Source organism: Gracilinanus agilis, chromosome 2, assembly GCF_016433145.1.
Source record: "Gracilinanus agilis isolate LMUSP501 chromosome 2, AgileGrace, whole genome shotgun sequence".
Classification (NCBI taxonomy): Eukaryota; Metazoa; Chordata; class Mammalia; order Didelphimorphia; family Didelphidae; genus Gracilinanus; species Gracilinanus agilis.
The window spans coordinates 462,898,897-462,921,834 of record NC_058131.1 but is presented as its reverse complement, the minus strand read 5'-3'; the positions used below and the strand labels follow the sequence as shown (position 1 = coordinate 462,921,834).

Sequence of the window (22,938 nt, the reverse complement as noted above, 5' to 3'; positions counted from 1 at the left end):
AGGGGTGGACTGAGGCCAAAGGGATGGAGCTGGCTGGCCAGCCAGTATGAAAAGGGGGCAGTCAGGGCAGTGAGCCTCTCCATCTCCTGGCTAGCTGGGCAGGATAGGGAATGGCCCCTCTGACCCTGGGCCCCACTTCTAGGGACCCTGCCCAGAATTCCTGGTGTCCTCAGAAGTGAGCTGCTGATGTTGTTCATGTGTCTTCGAGAACTCATTGGCTTCTGCTTCTGCTGCCCTGCTCTGGCCTACTCTCACCTCTTCCTTTGGAGTGACTCCCCTGTGTGCCAGGCCCTGCCCCCTCCAGCTTCTTTGCTCCCAACACTCTGGCCTTTCCACATTCCTGGCCTCATCCTGCGTCCCTCAAGCTCCCATCACTGCCCCTGTTCCTTCCCCTTCTCCCTGTGTGCACAGCCTTCCAAATTGGATGAACCCCTGCTAGGATCCCTCCACCCTTTGTTCTTGCCCTAGCCTGGCTGTGTGTCCATAGGCCTCATTCCTCTTCAAGGTGAATGCATGTCTGAGTCCTAGCTTCCCCCTCTCCCACCCCAAAGATGGGGGAGATTGAACTCCAGGTGCTAGGGCTACAGGCTCGGTCCTCTAGTCAGTGTTCTGTCCACTGAGACCTCCTTCCTACTCCTAAGCTTTTGGACAGAAAAGTGGTCCCTCCTGTACCCACAGGTCCAGTCCTGCTGTCCAAAGTACCTTGCCTAGGCTCAGCTGTTCTCTTGGTTGGGCGGTGGGTAGGGGGAGAGTTGCTTTTGGATTTTTCATTCAATGAACTGGTGGTTTCTTACCAAAAAAAAAATAAATAAAATCCTGGGATATAGTGAAAACTCCACGATACAGAATTACATATATACTTTAAAACCTATGATACAATGAAGCTGCAATAAGTGAAACACAATATAGGGAAGGACTAAAGATGACCAGGTTAACTATATTATGGAGGGAAGTTACTATGGATAATAAAACATCAATATTGAACCTGTATGCACCAAATCTTGTAGCACCCAGATTTTTTTTTAACCCTTACCTTCCATCTTGGGGTCAGTATTGTGTATTGGTTCCAAGGCAGAAGAGTGGTAAGGGCTAGGCAATGGAGGTTAAGTGACTTGCCCAGGGTCACACAACTGGGAAGTGTCTGAGGCCAGATTTGAACCTAGGACCTAGATCTGGCTCTCAATCCACTGAGCTACCCATCTGCCCCCTAGCACCCAGATTTTTAAGGGAAAAACTAAATGAGATTCAGATGGAAACAGATAAAATCATAATAGCAACAGATACTAATCTTTCCCTCTCAGAACTAGATAAATCTAGCCAAAAAATTAACAAGAAGTTAGGATGATGAATAGAACCGTAGAGAAGATAAATAAGATAGCTATCTAGAAAGCCCCCACATACCTGCATGATGTTAGTATAAGATCTAAGACTGAGCATACACATAATCCAAACATAATTTCTGGTGGGACAACAATGGCTTAGAGAATATAAATATTCTGCCAAAGTTTTATTTCAATAGTCATCATATTGTGAAGGTAATCCTGCACCCCTGAGGAGTTGTAGCACTGGAACTAAAGTTCCACTGTGTATGGCCAATCTAGAAAGACTTGTTTTGGAAAGAGTATGGTCCTGGCAACAGATTGTGTCTGTTGTCTAAGGACCAATCTAGCAAAACATGACCCTGGTAATATATTTTAACTAAGAACCAGATGGGCAAAAGTGATCAAATTAAATGCTGATAGGAACATGAAGAAACAGACCAAATATTACATTGCTAGAGTAGCTGTGAATTTTTTTTTTAGAACAAAATGGAATTATACATTAAAAGTTGTAAAGCTGGGTGGGGAGAGGGGGGGCTGAAGGGGAAAGTAGGGGCATGAAGCATGTAACCATGTTAAAAATGAATATTAATGTTTTTAAAAAAAGTTGTAAAGCTATTCACAATCATTTACCTAGAGATCTCATTACTCAAGCTAGAGCTTAAGGGCATTTTTGAGAGAGTAAAAGGCTGTATTCATATGAAAATATTTAGGGAAGTTTTGAAAAAATAATTTGATATACATATAAATATAAATATAAAAAATTTATACATATAAATATAAATATAAATAAAAATATAATGTAACAAACACAAAGAAAATAAATAAATAAAGTAAAATAAAGCACAAATAAAGAAATAAAATAAATAAACAAATAAATAAAATATAAATATAAATAAAAAATAATCATGAAAAAATAATTTGAAATAACTAAATGCAATGAATGGGATAAATGGCTGAATAGATTATAATATTTAAATGTAATGGATTGTATCATGTTATTGAAATGAAAAATATTGAAAATAAAGGAAATATATTAAGAGATAAAAAAGAATAAGAATAATACATACTATGGTTACATTTTTTAAAAAGTCATAAAATCAAGAGAAAAAATATCCAGATAAAGCAAATTCAAACAGAGCTCAAAAGCAGAGGATGTTTATACTAGCATATATAACTTACATATTTTTTAACAAATTGTAACCAATATGGAGTTTATGGTCTTGTACAGAATCTTTTTAAATGCATTTGTTTGGCTAAATGCTTTTTCTTGGTGGTATAATAAAAAATTTTTTTAATAAATGTTTTTTTTAATTTGAGAGGTTTCTATTTTTGTTAGAACTTCATTTAAAAATATTCCACTTTGCCATACTGGTTTTAATTTTCTTTATTTCCTTTTCATTTGTTGTATTCCTATTCTCCATTTTAGTTTTATAATTTAGTTTTCTTCACTCTTTGTTTTGACTAAATTGGAAAACTGTTCATCAGTTCTTTTAAAAAAAATTGGGGGGGGGGGGCAGCTGAGTAGCTCAGTGGGTTGAGAGCCAAGCCTAATAATGGGAAGTCCTAGGTTCAAATTTGGCCTCAGATATTTCCTAGCTGTGTGACTTAAAGATGTCACTTAAACCCCATTGCCTAGCCCTTACCACTCTTCTGCCTTGGAACTTTTTTTTAAAAACCTTACCTTCTATCTTGGAACCAATTGATTCCAAGGCAGAAGGTAAGGGTTTAAAAAAAAAGTTATTTCAATTTTTTAATTCAGTGTTTTGCATGTATAACCCAGATTGAATTGCTGGCCAGCTCCTGGTAGGGGAAGAGGAAAAAGGAGGGAGACAATTTGGATCATATAACTTCAGAAAACTTATATGGAAATTTGTTATTAATTTTTTAATATATATTTTACTTATTCATTATACTTACCACCCTTCTCCCCCAATACAGGGGAGTGGCCCTAGGGATATGTGACTAGAATAGCACTCAGAGTGTTATATCTGCTTGAGCTAAAGTGAATGTATAAACCAGGTTTAACAATTCCTAAACCTGTCTTGATCTCATTTACTCTGCTTAAGAGAAGCTTCTAAACCTCTTTAGTTGTCTCTTTTTCCAGTCTAGCCTACAGTCTAGGAGTAACAACTTTTCTCTTATAATTTATAATTTATTTGCCTCATTTCTGCCCCCATCTCAGTTTCCTCTTCTCAGAGTGACCTGAAAAAATTATTCACTCAGGTACAAACTAAAGCACATTTTTTAGAAGATAGACTGAAAATAAAAAGTACAGTGTTAAAATTCCAGTAGAACCAATGTTTGCAAAGAATGAAATCTTAACTCCAATACTCTTTTCTACATTCTACCTTTTGCTGCTGCCATAGATCAGAAGTTTTTAAGCTGGGGTCATTAATTTGTTTCTTTTTAAAATTTTCAATAATCATATTTAAATATAATTGGTTCCCTTTTTAATCCTCTCAGTTTTATTTTATGCATTTAAAAATACTCTTCCAATAGAGGGATTCATGGGCTTTAACAGACTGCCTAAAGGGTCCAGGACACAGCAAAACCCCTGCCCTAGGAATAAGGGGCCCCCAAAGTCATAGTGGTAGAGGAATATTCCACAAACATTTTTACTCTCCAAGATAAAGGAAATTGGACGAACTTTCTAGACTCCCACAATTTGCTGCTTAAATAAGGATTATCACTTGAACACCTAGCCACCCTCCTGGGAAGACTCCTTCTTAAGGTCTGTTGATTACTTCTTTCCCCTCCACTTTTCCTGATATTACTATACATTGTATTGTATTGTTACACTTTTAAAAGTACCTCTTAGTTTTGTGACATTGTAGCTTCCTTTACATTTATCCTGAGCTATTCTACTCTCATTTCCTATTCTTTGGCACCTCAAAACATAGGAAATGCAGAGTAAAAACAAGTACTAACTACAATGTGGGAGGATGATTCAGCAAGTGTTGGTAAATTTTCCTCAGACTTTTGTCGTTGTTTTCAGTTGTTTATATCACCTTTAATTTTCAAATGTCTCTTTTTTGTGTTTGCATTGGGATAATTTGTTGCTTTTCTGATTTGTTCAATTATATATTCAATTAAGCTGTCATCTCTTTCACTTTTAAAAATATAAACATTCAGAGACACACATCTGCCTCATTTAGTGGCAATCCATCAATTTTGATATGTAAAAGTGCTACTGTCATTATGTTGTACTTTTTATTGTCTTTATGGTTTGTTTTAAAACTATTAATTTTATTATTTCACTAATCTCCTTGCTTCCATACTTCAGTAGTTCTATTTATTCAGGTTGACATAACTTTTGTCTGCAAAGTAAACCTTTATGTTTTTTTTCCTTTCTGTATTTACTTGGAAATTCCGTATGCATTAAAGCATGACCAGTTTTTGTTAAAAATCATAGGTTTGGAAAGAAAATACATTAATATTTCTATTCAGTTCTTTCCATCTATCAAACCAGTGTCTTTTTTCAATTCTGTTCAAGTTCCTAAACTTCACTTATCTTTTTGCTGGACTTGTTCAATTCTAAGAGGGGAGGGTTATTTTTTTTCCCCACAACTATAAGGTGGTAAAGGCATAATCAGATAGCAATTTAGCCATTTTAATGGACTGAAAGTTCAATATGAATCAATAGTGAGATACTGTAGCCAATAATCCTAATGAAATCTTAGGCTATATTTAATGTCCAGGATTAAGAACCCAAGATTGCTGGCACAATCTGCTTTAGTCAGCTCAAAGCTTAAGTACCATGTTAATTCTGGGTGCCACATTTTGGGAAGGATACTGATAAGTGGAAATGTGTCCAAATGAAGGCAAATAAGATTGTGAAGAGCTTCAAGATCATCGCTTGTGAAGGTTAGTTGAAAGATCTATAGATGTTTAACTTAGAAAAGAGAAGATCCATGACATTATATACAATGAAATCATCTCAGTAAGGTAATCCAGGTTGCTCAAGTTCACACACATAGCTTTCAGTCTTAGGATTTTAAGTCAGGAGAAGAGCTAAATTAGTATTTAGCATTAGTATGTTAGTATAGTGATATTATTTGTGCATGTGTGATGCATGACACTGGCTGTCATCAGTGTTAACTGGGAAAAAACATAGAACTATTAGTTAGAAAAACCACTCTTTAATCAAGGAGAGGGGTACAGTGTTCTCCTCAAGGCCTCTACACAGAGCTGCCCGCTATACACCCACACAGAGTCCCGAGACTCTGGTTGCTCTGGTCATTGACCCTTGGAAGAGCCAACCTCCATAGATTGATAACTCCAAAGGACAAAAGAATTTGAGGAATTTACATACCTTTTGGGAAACCAAAGGACAGGGAGATATGATTGATTTGACATTACTATGCTTACAAGGAAATGGGAGTGACTGGCTACAAGAAGGTTTGGGAAAGAGACCATTGTCAGTGGCTAGGGTATCAGGGAGTGACCTAAGCTAATTACAATAAACACTAAAAGAATAGTTCCTGCCCAGGTGTTGGTCTTCTTGGAAAGGACCTGATACAAAGGGGGAAATTTCTAATATAAAAGGATATTTAGCATTTGCTTAGCCCCATTGGATCTATTGTTCAGCCTGAGCCTAGCTAAATCTGAAACTTCCCTTGGGGCCAACTCTCCAGAGAATTGGGACTAACTTGGGCTCTCTGCTTACAAGCTAATCCTAAACTTGGGGCTCATCAGATCTTACTAGGCTACAAGTTCTGGGGTTTCTAGATTCCATGTTAACATCAGGCATTTAAAAACAAGTTATATTAAAGAAACATTAGACTATACAGAGCAGAATAAGAAGCAAAGGAAGTTTTAAAAAGTTAAAAGTTTGAAGTTTAGTGCTTACTGTGGGTGAGACACTGCTAAGAGACAGGAAAACCTGTGTTCAAGTCTTCCCTTAGACTCTTACACACACACACACACACACATACCTTATATTCTGACTAAGAATTAATGCTAAGTACTGGTTCCAAGGTCAAAGAGGGGTAAGGGCTAGGCAACTGGGCTTAAGTCACTTGCCTAGGGTCACACAATTAGAAAATGGCTGAGGTCAGGGCTGAAGGTCTCTAGGCCTGGCTCTCTATCCACTGAGTTACCTAACTGCCCCACCTTAACACTCTTACTATCTGTGCTACCCTAAGCAAATTAGTTAACTAACCTCTCTGTCTCAGTTTCATCTTGTATAAAATGGGGCTAATAAAACCTAGCTCTCTGGTTTATTGTGAAGTTTAGATGGGATGATATTCATAAAACCACTTTGCAAACCTTAAGGTATTACATAATAAATTCATTATTAGTTATTGCTATTTATTATATATTATATGATATGTTTATTACATTATAGTTATTACTTGTGGTAAGTTAAAAATGAAATTATTTTCCTGTTTAACTCTGTCAATATTGTATGTTTTAGTTTCTAATTGTTTGAAATTATAATTGCTACTCCTGAATTTTGAGGATCAGCTCAGATAGAATACATTTTATTCCATTCTCTCATTTTCGATCAGTATATATCTCTTTGCTTTAGGTTTGTTTCTTTGATGCAGTTTTTTTTTTTTTTTTTTGTACAAGTAGGCCCTTTCCCCTTTTTTATTATCTCTTTGGGATAAAGACCCAGTAGTGGTATTACCAGATCAAAGAGTATGCATAGTTTTATAGCCCTTTTGACATTGTTCTAAATTGCCCTCCGGAATGGTTGGATCAGTTCATAACTCCACCAACAATATATTAGTGTCCCAATTTTGTTACATCCTCTTCAACATTTACCACTTTCCTTTACTGTCATATTGGCCAGTCTGATGGATGTGAGGCATTACCTCAGGTTGTTTTAATTTGCATTTCTCTAATCATGAGTAATTTAGAACATTTTTTCTTATGATTATTGATGGCTTTGACTTCTTCATCTGAAAATTGCTGGCTCATATCTTTTTTTTTAATTTAAACATTTATTAATAATCATTTTTAACATGGTTACATGATTCATGCTCCTACTTTCCCTTTCACCCCCCCCCCCCTGCACTCCCCCCACTCATGGCCGATGCACATTTCCATTGGTTTTGTCATGTGTCCTTGATCAAGACCTATTTCCAAATTGTTGGTGGTTGCATTGGTGTGGTAGTTTCGAGTCCACATCCTCAATCATGTCCACCCCAACCCATGCGTTCAAGCAGTTGCTTTTCTTATATGTTTCCTCTCCTGCAGTTCTTCCTCTGAATGTAGGTAGCATTCTTTACCATAAATCCCTCAGAATTGTCCTGGGTCATTGCATTGTTGCTGGTACAGAAGCCCATTACATTCGATTTTACCACAGTATATCAGTCTCTGTGTACAATGTTCTTCTGGCTCTGCTCCTTTCACTCTGCATCAGTTCCTGGAGGTCTCTCCAGTTCACCTGGAACTCCTCCAGTTTATTATTCCTTTTAGCACAATAGTATTCCATCACCCGCATATACCACAGTTTGTTCAGCCATTCCCCAATTGAAGGACATACCCTCCTTTTTCAGTTTGTTGCCACCACAAAAAGCGCAGCTATAAATATTTTTGTACAAGTCTGTTTATCTATGATCTCTTTGGGGTACAAACCCAACAATGGTATGGCTGGATCAAAGGGCAGGCATTCTTTTATAGCCCCTTGAGCATGATTCCAAATTGCCAGCCAGAATGGTTGGATCAGTTCACAACTCCACCAGCAATGCATTAATGTCCCAATTTTGCCACATCCCCTCCAACATTCATTACTCTCCCCTTCTTTCATTTTAGCCAATCTGCTAGGTGTGAGGTGATACCTCAGAGTTGTTTTGATTTGCATTTCTCTAATTATTAGAGATTTGGAACACTTTCTCATGTACTTATTGATACTTTTGATTTCTTTACCTGAAAATTGCCTATTCATGTCTCTTGCCCATTTATCAATTGGGGAATGGCTTGATTTTTTATACAATTGCTTTAACTCCTTGTATATTTGAGTAATTAGACCCCTGTCAGAGTTTTTTGTTATAAAGATTTTTTCCCAATTTGTTGTTTCCCTTCTGATTTTGACTACATTGTTTTTGTTTGTACAAAAGCTTTTTAGTTTAATATAATCAAAACCATTTAATTTACATTTTGTAATTTTCTCTAACTCTTGCTTGGTTTTAAAGTCTTTCCTTTCCCACAGATCTGACAAGTATACTATTCTGTGTTCACTTAACTTATTTATAGTTTCCCTCTTTATATTGATGCAGTTTCTTATTGAATCATCTTTTAAAAATCTATTCCTATTCTCTTCTACTTGCGTGACAAATTAAGCCTATATCTGCAAATGTAAATATTTTTATACATATCTGAATCTATCTTCAGTGATGGGCAAACTACCACCGACAGGCCAGATGCGGGCCCCTGAAATGTTCTATCTAGCAGCGCGACATTATTCCTAATCTGATGGATACAATGAGTTGGATACAATAAAATGAAACTTCGAAAGAGTTGCTTTAGAGACAGACTAACAGATGAGCATTTCCTTTCCTTTGGCCCCCTCTTTAAAAGTTTGCCCATTACTGATATGATTATGACTGTAAAATTGATTACCTCCACTGTTTACAGCCATATTAATTGTTTTACTATTCCTTTTGTGCCCTAAACATGGATCTTTGATTTTGCTGAAATGAGATTTTCCAAGTTGGGGCTGCTAGGTGGCACAGTAGACAAAACCCCCTGCCTGGAGTCAGAAAGATCTGAATTCAAAATAGCCTCAAATACTAACTGTGTGACCCTGGGCAAGTCACTTAATTCTGTAAAATGAAATTGAGAAGGAAATGGCAAACCACTCCGGCATTTTTGCCAAAAAAACCTCCAAATGGGGTCATGAAGAGTGAGCCACAAATGTGTAACAAAACTTCCCATTCCACCACCTTTCCTTCAAAGAGTTATATAGTTTGAGAAACTATCCAAACCACTCTTCATCAATTGCTTGGATTCATCTTCCGTACATATACTCAAGGTATAATAATTCTTTCTTTCCCCTTTTTCAACCATCTTCAAGGTCATCTGTTCTTTTTTAATCTCCTTTGAAGTACTGTAAATCAATTTCTCATTAATTATTCCTTAAGCATTGATTATCTGCTAAGTGCTAGGTATAGAAATGCAAAGACTAATATTTACTCTCAAGGAGTTTACATTCTAATGAGGGAAACAACAGGCACATATATAACTGTACAGAATAAATATTAAATATTTAAAAGGATAAATACAAAGTACTTAAATACGAAATAGTTAAGAAGACAAGGTTCTGACAATTGTGGTTCTTGATCTCTGTCTTGAATTGAGAGGACTCTATGAAGAATAATTTAAGGACTGCATACTATGAAATGCTTATGGCTAGTATAGAGTCACTAAGACAAGAGAAATGGGATAATATACATAAGAGGCCATTCTGGATGGATTGCAGAGTGTGGTTGGGGGAGAAATGGATGACTGGAATAAAAATGCAGGTTTGGGCCAGATTGTGAAAGTCTATAAAAGCTAGACTGAGGAGTTCACATTTTATCCTAGTCAACCTTGAAAAACATAGAATCACTACAGTATTTAAAAAGAACAAGTCTTTAATCAGGACAAGGGAGACAGATTTCTTATGGCCACCACACAGAATCATGTGCAACACATAACAACACCACACCCAGCTAGGCTCTGAGACTCTGGGAACAACATCTCTAAGAAAATGCAATTGTTTTACTTTACACTTGATCTTAACCAAAAGACCAAGAAGTGATTATTGTTTTGTTTTGTTCTTAGCTCTAGAAGGACTCAAATGAAAGGACCAAATTTTTGCATCAATTAATGTACCAGGGAGTTGTGTTCATTTCTTTCCCTGAATTTTTCTGCCTTATGTAAAACTCACAGAATAATACTCAAATGAAATTTTTGTCTACCTCCATAACTTTCCTATTTCAATGAAAGTTATGTGGCTACTAGTAGGCATGGATGGGAGACTGAACTATACAAGTGGCCTATAAGGTTCTGTGATTCAGTGAGATAAAAAAAAAACAAACAAACCTCATCTATTATTTCTATCCCAAAATAATGACTTGAAGTGAAAACTACTATTAATTTCCAGAAAATATTTTAAGTAGTTTTGTGGAGATTTTCCTAAAAACATAAAAGTGTTTTATAGATGTAACATTTTACTACAATAAAGTAGTAGGATTTTAGCTGGAATAACTTTAGAGAAAATACAGGCAAATTCTCTAATTTCATATATGGAAACATGTAAAAAGCATAGTATGGAATTGAGATCGAGCAATCTGCCCGAAGATAAGGATTATTCAATATCATATTTGGGTGCACTTTTTATAGTGACTACCACTAAAAAAGATTCTATAATAAAATGTAAAGGTTCATCACTCTCTCTACTTACTCTTAACCAAATTCACTGAATTCCCTATCTCCAAAGGACTTTAAAGATAAATTACCAAAACCTTCATTTTACTTATGAGGAAACCAAAGCTCCACTGCTTCCTAGTCCAAAGATACACAAGAAGTAGAAGATCTGCATTCTAACTCAGACCCTCTTAACTCCAAATATACCTGCTATTATCGAATAATGTTATTAAGTGCTTTTGATACTTAATAACATATATAATTTGGAATCCGGAATTGGATATGCATCCCAGAAGTGTTGGGTATGTATTCATTAGGCTTGCTCCTTCCGTGGAAGGGAGCCTGTGATAAGATCAGCCAGCTGTCTCAACTGGATTCCTCAACTGTAAAACAGAGATAATAATAACTTCTACGTTGTTAGTTATTAACATACCAAGTTTTCTTTTCCTAATTGCTCTTGATCTGGATTGGAGGGTGGTGGAGGTGGTGTATATAAGTCAGGAGACTTAGGTAAGTCAGGAGACTTGGGTAAGTCAGGAGACTGTAGTTTGTAGAATCAAAGTACCTGATTGATTTGTTTACTTAAGGGGAAAAAACAGTATTATTATTTTACTAATGATACTAAAGAAAAAGCCTGACACAATACTGAACATATCTTTGTGTCAATTACGAGGTGCACTATATGGTCCATTGCAACACAATGATCAAGGTGAACACAAAGTCCATCTGGGCTTTCATAACAGAGCTGCTTCGGAAAGTTGTGGAGGCGTGAAGGTTCTTGTTTGTCCCTTCAGGGCTTCCGTAGTTGAGTGGGCAAAAGCTCAGAAGGAGGTTTGCCTGGAATCAGCTTAGCGGGCCCGAAGGACCAGACCTCTCGCCTCCTTCCCCCGGATATACGAATGCACGCAAAACACTCGCGCCATCCGTGGTTCGAGGGAAAAGGTTCCCCTCTGAGGCCGGGGCCCCGCCTTCCTTTCGCCTCCCCTCTTCTACACCCCTTGATTGGCTAGAATCAAGGGCAGCTCGAACACACATAGGCGCGCGGAGTCCTTTTCCCTCCGCCTCCCGCTTTAAAGGCGTGCTCTGAAAGCGAGGTTCTCCCTAGCTAATCCCTAGCGGTTTCTTCTCTCTTGTCTTCTTCCTCTCCACCCTTACTCTTCCTCCTCCCGCCTAAGGCTCTAGAGTTACCGCGCGCGGAATCCACCTAGATCCCACGCTTGCGCAGTAGTTACCGAGTGTCTTGGTGGTCAGCACGTGGGGCCTGTTTGCCTTACGCCGCACCAGGGTGTCTTGCTGCTGGAGGACTGTGGTACGCGAAGAGAGCTGTAGGCAGAGAAGAGCCATGGCACCGGCAGAAATTCTCAGCGGGAAGGTGGTCTCAGCGTAAGCAAAAAGCCCTTACAGCTTGGGGGGCAGGGTTAGACCGTGGGGTCGGACTACCCACACTTCATTCATGGGGTCCACCCTTTACTCCTTTTTGGATGTTACACTGAGAGAAGAAGGGAAAGAAAGCAAGAGTTGTCCCGGGCAGAGCAAAGGGCCCCATAGGAACATGAGAAAGGGATGCACTCCGTTCCAGAGGTGGTCCTGGTTCAAGTTCATGGCAAGGCTTCCCCAAAGAACCTGCCATCTCCGAAGGCTGTAGGACATTCCCTCGTTGGCTTGGGACTTGGGCTCCTTTCTTCTTTAATAACATAACCTCACAAATTATGAGGATCGTCACATTGCAGACTCTTTCCCTAGGGAACACTCCTGTGTCTGTACTGTTTGGAATTCTGGCAGCTTTCCGAGATGATCGCCTCCTGTAAACTAGAGGATATTGCCATTTGCTTAGGAAAAAAGGAAAAACGTTGATTTCCACTTTCTCCCCCTAGTACTGAAAACTGGCCCATGGCTATTTTCACTGTTGCTGTCCTTGAGAACCTTTCTGGGGCTGGGGAATTGACAAAACTTAACATGCCCCAGAAATACACTTGGTGACTGTGATTGTCAGAAACTTATGTGGGAAAATGCTTTATATTTCCCTTCCACGGAGATATAGAACCTAAATTCCCAGAGGATTGATTTGGCAGGAGGGAGTGCTTTAATGCATTGTTGTAGACGTGAAGGTTGTGGGTAAAGGAACAAAGTTCTACTCCGATCCTGCTTCCGGGATCCTTGACCTTGTCTGTCAATAACTGATTCGACTTAAGTACGAAAGTCCCGTGAAAGCTACTGTTCCTTAGTGCACAAAGAAGGTATTGACTCATAGCATAGTTGCTCCTAAACCATATTTTTGGAGTTTAGAAATGAGAAATATAAACTGAATACTATTAGAGGTAGCCAGTTAGGGTGACGAAATTTCAGTTTCTTTGATCGAAAACTTGGTAGGGCTAGGGGAAGGGACTTAGAGGGTGGCTGAATGAATAATTGATGCTTTCAAGAAGAATGGGAAACTACTTGAGAGCGGAGATTTTTTTTTCTTTTCTCATATATATTTTTGTTTAATGTTCAGTCATTTTTTCATTCTGGGCTGACTTTTTGCCGAGGCAATGACACTGGAGTGGTTTGTCATTTCCTTCTCCAGCTCATTTTACTGATGCGCTAGTGATTTGCCCAGGGTCACACAGTTTGTAATTGTCTGAGGCTGGATTTGAACTCATGTATTCCTGACTTAAGACCAGGTGCTCTATCCACTGTTCCACCTAGCTGCCTCCTCTTAATGTATGTATTAGGCACATAATAAAAGCTTGTTGAACTGAATTCAAGTATTTGAAAGGTTGTGATTGTTGCTTGGTCCTGAAAAGAAATATTAGATCAATAGCCAACTCTCTTTTCCCTTATACAATCTCTTTCACATAATAGGTACTTTGTAACTATTTATTAAACTGAACTAAGCTAGTTCTCCTTTATACCAGAAAGTGCTTGTTTTTTTCTGTCAATTAATACAAAGCATACCCCATTTTAAGAAGACCTGTTACTTATAACCAATATTTGTTATTTAGGATATGATTATTTGCATTGATCATATTTTTATTTACAAATGAAGTCAACACAAATATCAGGTATTGTTCATGTAGTCTACTATTGTTCACTGTCTTCAGGAGATGATGTGGTTTAAAAAATTATGATTTTGGGGGGGCAGCTGGGTAGCTCGGTAAATTGAGAGCCAGGCCTAGAGATGGGAGGTCCTAGGTTCAAATCTGGCCTCAGACACTTCCCAGGTATGTGACCCTGGGCAAGTCACTTGACCCCCATTGCCTACCCTTACCACTCTTCTGCCTTGGAGCCAATACACAGTATTGACTCCAAGATGGAAGATAAGGGTTAAAAAAAATGATGATTTTGTAGCCACCCTGGTAATGAAAACTTGCAAACTTGGACTAGTCTCTGAACAAAAAATATATAGTCTATCACCAGATCCTTGTTTTAGGGTTTCCTAGGTTGTAGAATTGCTAAATAAATGGTTGATTGAAGACTGATTTAACATAAATTCTAAACTTAAGACCTATGAAGAACCTTGAGCAGAATTTCTTAGCCTAGTGTTTATGAATTTGAATTTATTTTTAAAAATATTTTGATAACTATTTCAGTATAATTGGTTTCCTCTGTAATTCTAAAACTTCATTTTATACGTTTAAAGAAACATTCTGAGAAGGTGTTCATAGATGTAATCATAATTCCATATGCATCTATGACACAAAAAAGGTTAAGAATCCTGCTTTAGAGGTAATCTTATCTCTTTCTTTTTATAAATGAGGAAATAGACTTGAGAAGATACGTGGATTACCCAAGATAACACAGCTTATTAATATTAAAATAACAATGATAATATAAAAGCAATTGGGCTTGAATTAAATAAGGCCTCTATGTTCTCAATACAGAACTTTTTGTATTATATTTTGTTCCCCTAGTGCAGGGGTCGGCAAGGTATGTCTCTCGAGCCGTATCTGGCTCTTTTGAGGGCCAGATATGGCTCTTTCTGACGGAGCCATAAAGTCAATTTTTTTCAGGTGCTGTTACAGGAGCGCACACTGTGAGCACTGTACGGCTCTCACAAAATTACATTTTAAAAAATGTGGCATTTATGGCTCTCACGGCCAAAAAGGTTGCCGACCCCTGCCCTAGTGAATTATACACAGATAATTCCTCATGTTTCATTTTGATCGCTATTTTCAACTTCTTCCCAGTTCTAATGAACATATAATGGAAGAGACAAACGACACCTCTGTTGATCACTATTTACTGTAGAATTGATGATTAGTAAATGAAAGGCCTAAATAATTTCCTAAATGCATAAATAATAGGGAGAAATGAAAGATTGGTATATGAAATGTGACTATAAATAATGAGATTTCTGTTAAAAATCAATTTTATTACTTCTGGTTTTATGAAGTCCTTCTCTTCCCTGTTTCCTAATTAATAATAAATATATCCTTTCCCTTCAAGTAGGACACTTTCAAAGATCTAGAAAGATTTCTTTGAACTTATTGCAGTTTCTCTTGGAAGTCCTTTTGGGACTTCAAAAAGAAATGTTATATCTTTATCAATATCTCATCTAACTGATCTAGTACTAGGTCCCTTTGAAAATGCAGTTGAACTATGTCTTAATTGCTTTTGTACCATTTTGCCATCTTTGTTCCTAGCTTTTTTATCTTCAAGATTCAGCTGAGCCTTAAAGTGGGTTTTAATTTCATGTACTTTTTATCAGGGGCCAAAAGCTTAACAGCCATGGTTACGGTTAGATTTCTCTGTCAAAGATATAGAAAATGAAAGGCCTAAGGATAGACAATTTAATTTAGAAAAGTGCAGAGGGTTGATTTTGTGTGGGGTAAATAATCTTTAACTGCAGAAATATTTTGGTAGGTCAGATCTTTTACATCAAATTCCTTCCCACTTCATTGGATCAAGAGTTACTTAAAGAGCTATGTGGATGAATTTTAAACAACTTAATATTTTCAAGTAGCTAGCAACTGAATCTTCAAAGAAGAAAGGAAGGAAAGAAACAAGAATTTGAGTACCTACCATGTCACATGGTAATGTTTCACAATTATTATCTTATTTAATCCCCACAATAATCTTGGAAAGTAGGCATTGTTATTATACCTATAATATATCTGAGAAAACTGAAGCAGATTTAGGTTAAGTGATTTGCCCAGAGTCTCACAGCTAGTGTCTGAGACTTGATTTGAAGTCAAGTTTTCCTCACTCCAGGCCCAGTGCTATATGTACTTTGTCATCTAGCAACATCAAAGGCTGAATCCAAAAAACAAAATCCACAGAGTACTTATAGTTTGGTAATTCCTGGTGCTTTATAGCTAAATTATGAGCTGTTGTTACAATAATAATGCCCATCTTCAACACTGTTAAGATCAGAGATAAGATGTGCAGGTGGTTCAAGCTTTTACTGTGAAACTGATTAATTAATTTATATTTCATAGCCTTCAAAGCTGTTCCTTAAGATACCAGATAGTCTGCCTTTTCATTGGAGAGATTTACTTAAAAATCATTTGGAGGTCCTTGAATGAAAGGATGTTGTAAGTCAGAATGTAAAATATTAGTGTGTCTGACCTTATTAGACTTTCACCTTAGGCTTGCATGTGTTGTCAGAAAATTTACCCATTGCTGTCAACTTGAGATTGAAAAATAAGAAAATATCCATTCTTGAGTAAAATGTCTAAAATGTCTGTAGTGATTTAACGTTATAAAGTGCTTTTCTTACAACAGACTTTTGAAGCAGACTAGTGTAAGTAATATTATCTCCATTTTAGAGATGAAAAAAGACATTATACAAGGGAAATATTTCATTAATTGGCCATTCTTTATTTTTTGATCAATACACTTTGGTTTTGCTTTAAAATTAGTGAAGCAGGCTAACAGGCAACTTTCTTCTACAAGGAGTTAGTTTGGCAAATTTCTTTCGTTTACTTTGGTTGTTGATAACTACATGTGATTTTCAAGTAGAATAGCTAAAGTGAAAAATATTCATGCTTCAGTGAACACCAGGTGGTGTCATAGTCAATGGCTTGCATTTATTTTTTATCATATTTTATGGTAAAATATTTTCAGGCAGAATTGGATCATGGAAGCAAACATCAGTGGCAAAAAGTTATAATGAACAAGAGATTCCTAGAATTTTAGCCTGAGAAGGAATATTAAAGGTCATCTAGTGCAAGATTCTTATTTTTTACATCTAGTAACTAAGACCCAAAGAATTAAATGAATTGTACAATGTCACATAGCAAATTAGTGAGAATAACAGCTAAGACTGAGAATCCCAAACTGTCCCTTATGCTAACTATTTGGCTTATCTTTGTAGGTACTATATAATCAAGGTAATTTGTTCTCTAAACAAAGCCCTACAATATCCTTTTTTTAAAAATAAGGAAAATAAATTTCTAAGTTATGTACCCTTTTATGATCAGGCCTGTAGTTTGGCCTTGGAAAATTTTTTTCGAATTTAGTATATCATGAAATCAAAGTAGTCATTTGTACCTTTAAGAGATAGTCAGTAAATTTTATTATATTTTAGGCAGTAGAATTAAATCATTAAATTATAGAATTTCAGTGGCAAATTTAAAGTTGGGGTAGAAAGTTTCAAATGATTGTTTGGAGGGTTGTTTTGGGTTTGTTTTTTTTTTTCATTTTTAGCAGAATGATGTTTTTTTTTTTAATTTAAGAGTGACCACACAAAATTGTATTATTTACTTATCAAGTTTCCCTATTATATAAATTATGAAAATACTACTACTATTGGATCCTCCCCCCCCCCCCAATAAAGCTCATGACAACATAAAGGAAAAAAAAAACAAGATTGGAAAGAATTTATCTGCAATAAATTCCCTAAAAACTGATTGTGTATTTCTATGGTATCTGAGGTCCTACTTTTAAAATAAGTATTTACATAATCTCTACTGAGAACATACTTTAATTTCTGATCTAGTCTTACTGCCATGTGAAGGAAATTTTCCCAATAATTAGAACCTTCTAAAAATAGAATGTCCAGGTTGTAGGGAATTTTTCAGGACTGGGAGCCTTTAAGTGAGTTTTAGACATGGTAAACAACAAATAGTAAAGGTGATTAATTATACATATTACTCATAAACTTAACTTTGCCTAAATGTAATCTGTCCTTCCTGTTTGCAGTCAGACCAACAAAACTGGCTAGAAAATGGAGAAAAACTAAATTCCAAATTCATGAAAGTCAAATTTCAGTTGGCTAAGATTCATTTGACTGGAATAAAAAAAAAATTCTCCCATTTACACATTGAACTGTTGTTTCAATGGTTGGGTAAGCTTTTGACCAGGAAGAGAGTGCCCCTAAACAGGGCCAATAAAAATATTTGTCTTAATCCAGGTAATCTGGTCAAGAGAACTTTAAATTGAAAATGGAAGGAGAGAAAATTGCTTACTTACAGCTACCAAGTTTCATGTCAGAGAGAGTAGCAGGTACAACCCTGGAAGAAGAAAAGCAAAAAGAGGATCAGCAACTCATGGAGCACTGCATTCAAGAAGAGAGCCAGGAGTAAAAACCTATAGCTTCAGATATCTATGTATAGATACATGAAGTATGGGTATGAATGAACTAGGATGAACTAGAAAGCCTAATGCTGAGAGGCAAATATGATCATATAGGTATAACTGAGATAATGTTGATGAGATTTATAACTGGAGCATGGGCCTGGAAGAACAACTTTTTCAAAATAAAGATAAAAGGGATTGTGGAATAACATTTTATATTAGAAAGATATACTCATGAGTCATAGAACAACTAGACAAGAAAATAGAATAGAGAACATGTGATTACAGAAAGTGTTTAAGGTCTGTGATTTGGCGCATTTGACATAATATTCCCCTCTCCTGCCTTGAATGCTTTAATTTTTAATTATCTTTATTTTTATATCACTTTTATTTTCCAAAATATCCTTCATTGAAAACATGTGATTTATCACTTGTTTATAAGGGTATGTGATTTGGGGTTTTGGTTTTAAAAGGATTGCTCTTTTACAAAAATGAATAATATAGAAATGGGTTCAAGCGATTATTTTTATTTATACATATAAAACCCAGTGGAATTGTTTGTCAACTCCAGGAGGAGGGAGGGATGAGGGAAGGGAGAAAGCATGAATCATGGAACCATGGAAAAAATGAAAAAAAATTTTAATTCTTCATTAATTAACAATAAATAAGCATTTTTAAAAACCCTTTCTGTCTTAGAATCATTACTATGTATTGGTTCCAAGGCAGAAGATCAGTAAGGGCTAGGCAATTGGGCTTAAGTGACTTACCCAGGGTTATACAGTTAGGAAGCATATGAGGTCACATTTGAACCTAGATCTCCTATCTCTAGACCTGACTCTTCAATCCACAGAGCCACTTAGCTGCCCCAGATAAGTATTTATTAAGCACCTGGGTGGCCTAATGGATAGCATGCTGGGCCTGGAGTCAGGAATACTCATCTTCCTGAGCTCAAGTCTGGCCTAAGACAATAGCTGTGCCACCCTGGACAAGTCACTTAACCCTGTTTGCCTCAATTTCCTCATGTATAAATTAGCTGGAGAAGGAAATGGCAAACCACTCCAGTATTTTTGTCAAGAAAGTCCCAAATGGAATCACGGAGAGTCAGCCACAACTGAAAAATGAGCAAAATGTGCAAAGCACTGTACTAGGTGCTTGGGATCCAAGAACAAAAGTAAAAGTAGTTCTTGTCCTCAAGGAGCTTAAATTCAAATCTAGGGAGCCAATATGTACACACATACTTGGATACTAAGTAGACACAAGGTGATAGGAGATAGGAAGGTACTAGCAGCGGGAAGGGAATCTTGTAGAAAGTGGTACTTGAATTGAACTTTGAGAGAAAGTAGACCAGACCTAAGACACTTCCTAGCTGTGTGACCCTAGGAATTAGTCTTAATTCCTAGCCTTACCTCTTGGCTGCCTTGGAACCAATACCTAGTATCAATTCAAAGGCAGAAGATAAAGAGTTTTAAAATAAATAAAAATGATCACAGGGGGAAGGTCATGAATTCAGTTTGGGACATACTAAGGATGTCTACAGGACATACTGTTTGAGATGTGAGATTGAAGGTTAATAGAGAAGCTAGCTTTGGAGAAATTGATTTGAGAACTTCAGCTTGGAGATAATAATTTAATCATTGAGAGCTAATGAGATTACCAAATGAGATAGTATGGAATGAAGAGAAGAGGACCCAAGAAAAGCTCTATGGGAAACCCAGAGTTAGTAGATGTGACCTGGATACAGATCCAGAAAAGGAGTCAGAGAAGGATCAGTTAGACAGGTAGGAGTAGAACCAGGAAAGAATAGTGTTCTGAAAATCTGGAGAGAAGAAAAGAATCCAGGGAGGTTATCTGACTGCAGAGAGATCAAGAAGATGGAAAGATTGAGATAAAGCCATTGGGTGTGCCAGCAAAGGGCCTGCAGCCAACTTCCAAGCAATGATGAGATCAGAGGTCAGATTGTACCGACTGGAGAAGAAAGGATGTGGAAAGGAAGAGAAGGCACCTATGTAGATAGCTTTCTCCCAGAGTTTTATCTGAAAAAAGCAGGAAAGATATAGGATTGTAGCAGGAACAGAAGAATTAAGTGAGGGATTGAGTATGGGGGAGATATGGCATGTTTGCAGACAGTAGGAAAACAACCGGTATGTATATAAGGAGAGATTAAGAATAAGTGAGAATGAGGATGATTGAGCAGGGCAATCTGTAGATGAAATGGAATGGGGTCACCTGGCATGTAGAAGAGTTAGCCTTGGCAAGAAGGGTCAACTCTACTTGTGAATTGGGTGGAGGAGATAGTGGCAGAAGGCACCTTCTGAAATTGAGGGGAGCTGTTAGTGAAAGGCTCCTGTTTATTGTTTGTTTGCTTTGTTTTTCAGTAAAATATAAGCAAGGTTTTCAGCAGAGAGGGTAGAAAGGGATGCTATGGGAAGTTTGAGGAGTGATGAAAAGGTTTAGAAGAGCTTCTGTGGACAATGGGAGTAAGTCCATTAGGGAGGTTTAGAAAGATTACCTAGGAGCAGGGAGAACGCAACTGACATGTTCATAAGTGTCTTAGTGCATTAAGGAATAAATTAGCTTATATAGACTTTACTATTAAAATCAAATTAGTGTTATTAACTGACCAATGAGGTCATGGATCTTAAGATCATAGATCTAATGCTGGAAGGGAATTCAAAGTTCATCTTGTCCCAACCCCTCATTTTTTTGGTCAAGAAACTGAGGCCCAGGGAGGTCTTGGGGACTTGCCCAAGTTTATACAGTTATTGTTAGCAATGGGTTTTGAACCCGGGTCCTGACTCTGCAGCCAAGGTATTTTTCTATAAAGTCACACTGAATAATAGGACAACATCCAAGAAACAGTACTCTTCCTCACATCTTCACTCATATTTTCAATTCTGCATTAGCACTACAATAGTTGATTTATGAGGTTACTAACCTCCTTAGAAAAGGAATATAAGATTTGATACCATTAGCAACAATCATTTAGCCATAATCAGTAATTCCCAGATGTTTAATACATTTTGTGGTCATCATAAAGGGCAATTTAAAAACAGTTTCTCTTGATTCTTAGTGTCTTATAAAGAAACGTACAATTTTCATGGGTGTTACCTAATAATAGGAGTATATCCTCTTTTGTATCATGGATCTATTTGGCAGTCTGGTGAAGCCAGTAGGATACCTTTTCAGAATGTTTTCCCCCACATTTATAATTGAAAAAAAATTAAATTTCAAATGGAGATTTGTGAAAGTAAAGTTGCAATTTTTTTCCATCCAAGTTCATGACATATCTATCCGTGGACTCCAAGTTAAAAATCTTTGTACTGGATGTTCTCTCACGTCTCAATGGGTTTTGTCCATTTCCCTACTGCTCTAAGAATGCCAGCAGTGGACATGGGCATAGAGTGGTCTTCAGTGCCAGGGAGGAAAGTACTCATTTGTAAGAAATGGGGGGAAGTCAATTTTTTATCATAAGCTTTAGCTAAACAAATGGTAAGATTCTTAGACTTCCTGGGGTTATTCCAAAGCAGTGCCTAGAATCTAGACAGTATGTAATCCTTAGGGAAAGAATGTACAGTCTGATCAACCTTACATTTCAGAGAAAGTTTTATTAAAGGGGAGAGGACAAGGGAAGAAATAGCTTGTTTCCCAGATTGCCAGTGGATAATTCTGTACTGGAGACACAACTCAAGGGGCTAGAGGCATTTCTTTCTTTCTTTTTTTTTTTTGGACAGGTTCAGTCTAACCAGTTTTATTTTTTTTTTTTATCTTTTTTTAATTTTATTTTTTAGAAAAAAATTTTCCATGGTTACATGATTCATGTTCTTACTCTCCCCTCCATCCCCCCAAACTCCCCCTCCCATAGCCAACACGTATTTCCAGTGGTTTCTTCATGTGTCATCGATCAAGACCAATTTCCATATTATTGATAATTGCACTAGGATGGTCGTTTTAGAGTCTACATCCCAAATCATGACCGCATCAACCCATGTGATCAAGCAGTTGTTTTTCTTCTGTGTTTCCACTTCTGTAGTTCTTTAGAGGCATTTCTTAAAAACAAGATTTCCCATAAACTTGAGAGCTGAGGGTAGGAGCCCTTGCCCTAGACACAGGACAGGACACCTCTATAGAAGAGTATAAAATAAGAAGAAAGGGAAAAAATAAGCATTTATATAATACTTGCTTTGTGCTGGCTAATTGTACTTTATAAATATTATCTCATTAGATCCTCACAACAATCTTATGAGGCAGGTTATTTTGCTCATTTCACAGTTGAGGAAACTGAGGAAAACTGGTTAAGTGCCTTGCCCAAGGTCATACAGATAGTAAGTATCTGAAGTCAAATTTGAATTTGGGTCTTCCTGACTTAAGGCTCAGGTCTCTATCTATTGTATCCTCTAGCTGCCTCTAATACTGAAGTATATAACAAACAAGAAGTGGGTAGCTTAAATAAACCAATCTTAGAAGGAGAGATCAAAGAATTGCCCTGAAAAAGAACACCAATCCAGAAATCAGATCTACCAAACTTTTAAGTACAAATAATTCTTGTGTTTTTAAATGATTTTTTAAAAACTCTCTCTTAGAATTGATACTAAATATTGGTTCCAAGACTTACCAGGGGTAGGCAGTTGAGGTTAAGTGACTTTCCTGGGTTGTAACCCAACACATCCAGTCTCTAGACCTGGCTCTCTCTTCACTGAGCCACAAAATTTGAAACAATAACAACAAATTATAGGTTATCCATCTCCTCCTACTAGGCAAA

At 37.0% G+C, this 22,938-nt stretch overlaps 1 protein-coding gene across 2 annotated transcripts in view; it reads left to right on the top strand.

Annotated features, from left to right (window-relative positions):
• The first annotated feature begins 11,803 nt into the window (after positions 1 to 11,803).
• Positions 11,804 to 22,938, top strand: part of MTHFD1 (methylenetetrahydrofolate dehydrogenase, cyclohydrolase and formyltetrahydrofolate synthetase 1) — an 86,876-nt gene continuing 75,741 nt past the window's right edge. For both annotated transcript variants that reach the window (XM_044664855.1, XM_044664854.1), the window contains exon 1: positions 11,804 to 12,062. In XM_044664855.1, the coding sequence (XP_044520790.1) occupies positions 12,022 to 12,062 (41 nt within the window). In that variant the 5' untranslated portion in view covers positions 11,804 to 12,021. The remainder of the gene's footprint in view (positions 12,063 to 22,938) is intronic.